Source organism: Bison bison, unplaced genomic scaffold (assembly GCF_000754665.1).
Source record: "Bison bison bison isolate TAMUID 2011002044 unplaced genomic scaffold, Bison_UMD1.0 scf7180017864333, whole genome shotgun sequence".
In the NCBI taxonomy this organism is placed as follows: Eukaryota; Metazoa; Chordata; class Mammalia; order Artiodactyla; family Bovidae; genus Bison; species Bison bison.
This window is the reverse complement of record NW_011494905.1, coordinates 1465953-1471199: the sequence shown is the minus strand read 5'-3', so window position 1 is coordinate 1471199 and position 5247 is coordinate 1465953. Positions and strand designations below refer to the sequence as shown.

The window sequence follows — 5247 nt, the reverse complement described above, 5'->3', positions numbered from 1 at the left end:
CATCATTTCCTCACTTGCACTTGTCTGCTTCCACTACCACAGCCATCTGTCTCTTAATATGTATTGTTTGGTGAACATACACTGTCAGTCATGTAAGTTATCAAGCGTATTATAAAATGAAAAAACACCTATTAAACTACCATCCTACTTAAGAACATTCCTAACACCTGCATTACCTGGCCAGCTCCTACTTGTTTATCAATCACCTCTTTACTCCAAGAATCTGAAGTTCTCAAGCTGAGTTACGTGGTCCCATCTGCATCTGAGAGCACCTGCGTTCATCTCCATCACTTCCCTACTCTCTGTATTGCAAATCACTCCCTGGCTTGTCAGTATCTGCCACAGGAATATCAGCTCCTTTAGGGCAAAATTGAGAATTTGACTTCAGTGCTTGGCATAGTTAATAGATACTCTAAAATGGGTTATCACCCCACCCTACCTATCCCCCCCCCTTTTTTTAAAGGTACAATTCAATGGGGGTTTAATATGTATGCAGAGTAGTACAGCTGTCACTCACAGTCCGTTTTAGAACATTTTGTTGTTCAGTTGCTAAGTCGTGTCTGACTCTGCAACCCCATGGACTGTAGCCCACCAGGCTCCTCTGTCCATATGGTTTTCCAGGCAAGAATACTGGAGTGGGTTGCCATTTCCCTCTTCAGGGGATCTTCCAAGATCAGGGATTGAACCCATGTCTCCTGCACTGGCAGGGGGATTCCTTACCACTAAGCCACCAGCGAAGCCCATTAGAACAATTTATCACCCTAAAAAGAAACCCTGAACCCATTAGCAGTCACTACCCCTTTCCCCAGTGCAAGCTTCACACATTCTCCCCATTCAGTGTTAACACTACCAGGTAGAATTCGAAACTTAGGAAGGAGGGCCAGCAGAAAAGAAACCACGGGCTTTGTGGTTCCTAAATACAGACCCAATCCAAGGGAATGTAACCAAGACAGTTAACTTGAACTAACGGCAATGAATTGCACCTATGAACTTCCTAGGTTTTCTAAGAAAGAAGAGAACTCTGAGAATTAAGCATGAAGTAGTACAGAGGAAGGCATAGAAATGAGACTTGGGTGGGCTCAGATCCTAACACTCCTATTTATGCTTTAAGGAAAGTCAACCTTTCAAAGCCTGTCTCCAATGAAAGTGTAGCTAATAATTCTTGATCTAATCTCAAAAGGGTAATATATATGTGAAAATGTCCTAGAAATAGTAACATGCTATCCAGTGTAAAAGATCATTGCTTTATTATGTGACCTATAAGAAATGAAAACTAAATGAAAGAGGAGTGGTAGCATACTGATCCGGGGAGGGACTCGGAAAAGCATTAGTTCCATACCCTCAGGTTTTGAAAGGGAAAACTGGGATTCATAGAGATTGAAACTTGCTAGTGACCAAGCCAGAGAAGGCAATGGCAAGCCACTCCAGTACTCTTGCCCAGCAAATCCCATGGACGGAGGAGCCTGGTGGGCTGCAGTCCATAGGGTCGCTAGGAGTCAGACACGACTAAGTGACTTAACTTTCACTTTTGACCTTCATGCATTGGAGAAGGAAACGGCAACCCACTCCAGTGTTCTTGCCTGGAGAATCCCAGGGACCGAGGAGGCTGGTAGGCTGCCGTCTCTAGGGTCACACAGAGTTGGACATGACTGAAACGACTTAGCAGCAGCAGCAGCAGTGACCAAGCCAGGGCTAGAAGCCATTCGCTGAACTTTCAGAGCTAGTATTATCATCACTGTATCCTCCTGCCTAGCTCTCCCACATGTGAGCTGACTCTGGCTGGGGAACCAGAGATTTAACAGTAAATTGGCTTTTAAAAAACCCAACTAGGAATGAGTGATTGTATACACCTGCCACCCTTAATCAAGACTAGTTGGTTCAAGTAATGTTATAATGCATAAAATTCATATAAAGGTAGTTTGCAGTTCCTTCAGTGTAGCAAAACCATGACATTAGTCATTTTCAACTGCAGGTAAGCCAAAAAGCAGTTCTATTTGGTTTTGGAACAAGCTGATAAAATCCCACATAGCTTCTGAATTCCTAGCCCTGTGGGACAACAAAGCTGTCCTGTGAAGACTGTAAACTTGAGGAAACTGAACACATGGGCTGACTCCTGCATCTTTCAATCCTTATATCTCATAACACCAGCCTCAGCATAACCGTTGTTTCTAGACTGATTTTAACGGTGAGGATGTTCTTTTAAGAAGAACCTGAATTTGGTATTCATATATTCTTTTCAGATGCTAAGCTGTGGTGTCAAAACACTTAGCAGGTAACACATACCCATGATTTATCAAAATAAATCGAAGGATTTGGATAATCAACTACCATTGAGCCTCTGGTCCCAGGTTGCCCAAGAGCTTGGTGGCTTAATAGATATCTCATTCTTCCCTTGGTGCCCACACCCCATGCCCTGGTCCAACCGGGCCTCATAAGGTACATTTTCTCTCTAGGTGGCTGGGGAACGATACGTCTACAAGTTTGTCTGCGACCCTGATGCCCTTTTCTCCATGGCCTTCCCTGACAACCAGCGTCCGTTCCTGAAAGCAGAGTCTGAGTGCCACCTCAGCGAGGAGGACACCCTGCCACTGACCCACTTTGAGGACAACCCTGCTTATCTCCTGGATGTGGACCGCTGCGGCAGCCTCCCCTACGCCGAAGGCTTTGCTTACTAAGTTTCTGAGCAGCTGAGCGGCCAAACCTTAGAGCTAGCAGTTCCCATTCAGGCAAACGAGAACAGTGGTTTTGTTTGTGTTTCTGGCTGTTCCTAAAGCTTGCCCTTTGAGTATTATCTGTCTCTGGAGATAGAGAATCCAATCTGTCTCCGGATTGGCACCCTTAAGGACAGAAACTTTGGCGGGGGAGTGGGAACAGGGAGGGGCAGAAAACCACCCAAAAGCTGGTGCCTCAGCTCTTGATCCTGACAAGGTTTCTGGGAAGTGATTGAAATGGAGCCTCCTTCCCATGGACAATATATATGCAAAGCAATACCTTGTTCAGGTTGGTACCCGCAAACCAGGACAGAGTATGTGACAATCTGCATTGATCAAGGACTACTAAATGCCTTTACATAGAAGGGCTCTGATTTGCACAATTTATTGAAAAAGTGAGTCACAAAACCCATAGAACAGGAGGTAGGCTAAGTTGGGGAGGCTCAAACCACGAAGGGTTGCCAAGTATTACCTTAAAACTTGGACAGCTCTTGCAGCTCACTGAAATGTTTCCCCTTGGTCTAGAAAGAAGGGGAAAAGGATGAATAGCTGTTACCCACTCCACGGTTCTCAAATAAACCATTGCTACTCTTGGGAACCTTCTGGCCATGTGGTCACCAAGTAGAGCAAGCCCCCTCTCTCTTCCCAGTCACATGGCTGTGTGTGGATGGCTTTAATTTTAGGAGAAGGTGATTAACACTTTTGACAGTATTTTGTTTTGCTTTGATTCGGGGGATTGTTTTGTTTTGGAAAACCAGTTTATAAACTGATTTTTGTAGTTTTGGTATTTAAAGCAAAAAAAAACAAACCTTTTGGTAACTGTGCACTGTGTCCTATAAACAGGGCAGTGCCGACTTCTGAAGACGCTGCAGCTTGAAAGGGGCTTTGCTGGGGGCGTCCCCTTGGCTGAGTGCAAGCCCTCTTTATTGCCTGCTTTGTGCTTTCTGCACCAGACAGCCTGACGGAACATTTGCACCTGAGTTGTACATTTTTGAGGTGTGCAGGGCAGCCTGGACACACCGTTTAGATTCTATGTGTATAGTCCCCAATGTTCCCTCCCATGCCCTCTCTGGAAAGCATATGTACATAATACATGTCATGTCCATTTGAAACCTGATCACCTGATGGAAACCCTAGGGAGTCTTCCCTGGGCATGACTGATGACAATTTCCATTTCATCCATTTTTGTTTTTCCTTTTTCTTTAAATCCTCGGACTTTAAACCCTGCATATGATTCAATAGGGTTTGAGACGTATGCGCGACACCAACAGGTAAAACAGTGCTAGCGCCTTAGTTTCCTGCCACTTTACAAAAGAATTCTCTGATCGCTGGATTTTATTGGAAAAGTTTTAAATAACCCAGCTAAAGCTACATGAAAGCTCAAAGTAGAGGAAAAGGCATTAGAAAGTGGTAGCACCTTGGTGCCTGCTGTTCAGAGAGTTCTGTGCTTCCCCTGACACTGAGCACAGAAACAATGATTATGCTACTCTTCATACACAAAGGACAGTGCTTTGTTTTTCTATTGATGGAACGCTCTGCAGTCTCAAACAGTCCCCCAGGTGACCAGGAGCACATTTGTGAAGAGGGTCACAGATAAGGGGTGCATTTCATAGCTGTGGAAATACAAGGTTTCCCTCTTGGAAGCTAATTAGCCCACAAAGGTATTGCACCTGTAGCTTGGGCCTTAATTAGCATTGTATTCTAATCAAAGGACTCTTTCCAAATGGTATTTATAGCTTTCTAACCTACACATAGTCTATACATAGATGCATATTTTACCCAAGCTGGCTAGAGGTTAATTTGTTGTAAATGCTGTATAGGATTTTTTTTCCTTTCTTATCTGGGTTTGGGTTTTGTTGGGATTTTTTTTTTTTTTTTTTTTGATGGATTTATGCTGTCTTAGCAAGTATGAAAAGAATCGTCTGTAGCCTGAGCTCCCCGCCCCCCGCTATGGCCACGTGGCCCGTGCGGTCTCGGGACACAGGATGGCGGCGTCACCGTTGCATTCCCATCGGACTCATGCACCTCCCTGATGATTTGGGGTTTTTCGGTTTTTCGTTTTTGCTTCTTTTCCAGAGTGTGGAAAATCTACAGTGCAGAAAGGCTTTAACCTGCCAGTTGATTTGAAATACTTTTCCCCTGCGCAGGGCTGTTTGCATCCTGCCAAGCTGCGTTATATTCTGTACTGTGTACAATAAAGAAGTTTGCTTTCAGTTTACTGAGTGCCTGAAACCCGCATCTTTTTTGCCCCCATCTTAAAGTAAGCAGAAGTCACCTGGCACCTTCCTCTCCCTGTCTCTCCCCCTCTTAGCTATCTAGCCTTATGACTGTAGAGTTGAGAGTCAACTTGGGCACAGCTTCTCTCTTCTAATCTCATCTCTCAAACTCTGGTTAAACATTTGATCCAAAAGAGTAGAAGGAAAGTAGAAAGCAGAGAGGTTTTCCCAGCCAGTGGGGAGCTGACACCATCCCATTCCTCCCGTCAAACCCACCTACTCGCCAACTCAATTTTTTTTTTTTTTTGTTAAAGCATAGC

General features: G+C 44.5%; 1 protein-coding gene across 1 annotated transcript in view; it reads left to right on the top strand.

Moving 5' to 3' along the window:
• ETV5 (ets variant 5) overlaps positions 1-4929 on the top strand; it is a 59418-nt gene extending 54489 nt beyond the window's left edge. The window contains exon 13 of the mRNA XM_010853886.1: positions 2454-4929. Coding sequence (XP_010852188.1) covers positions 2454-2675 — 222 coding nt within the window. The 3' untranslated portion in view covers positions 2676-4929. The remainder of the gene's footprint in view (positions 1-2453) is intronic.
• Positions 4930-5247: the final 318 nt, after the last annotated feature.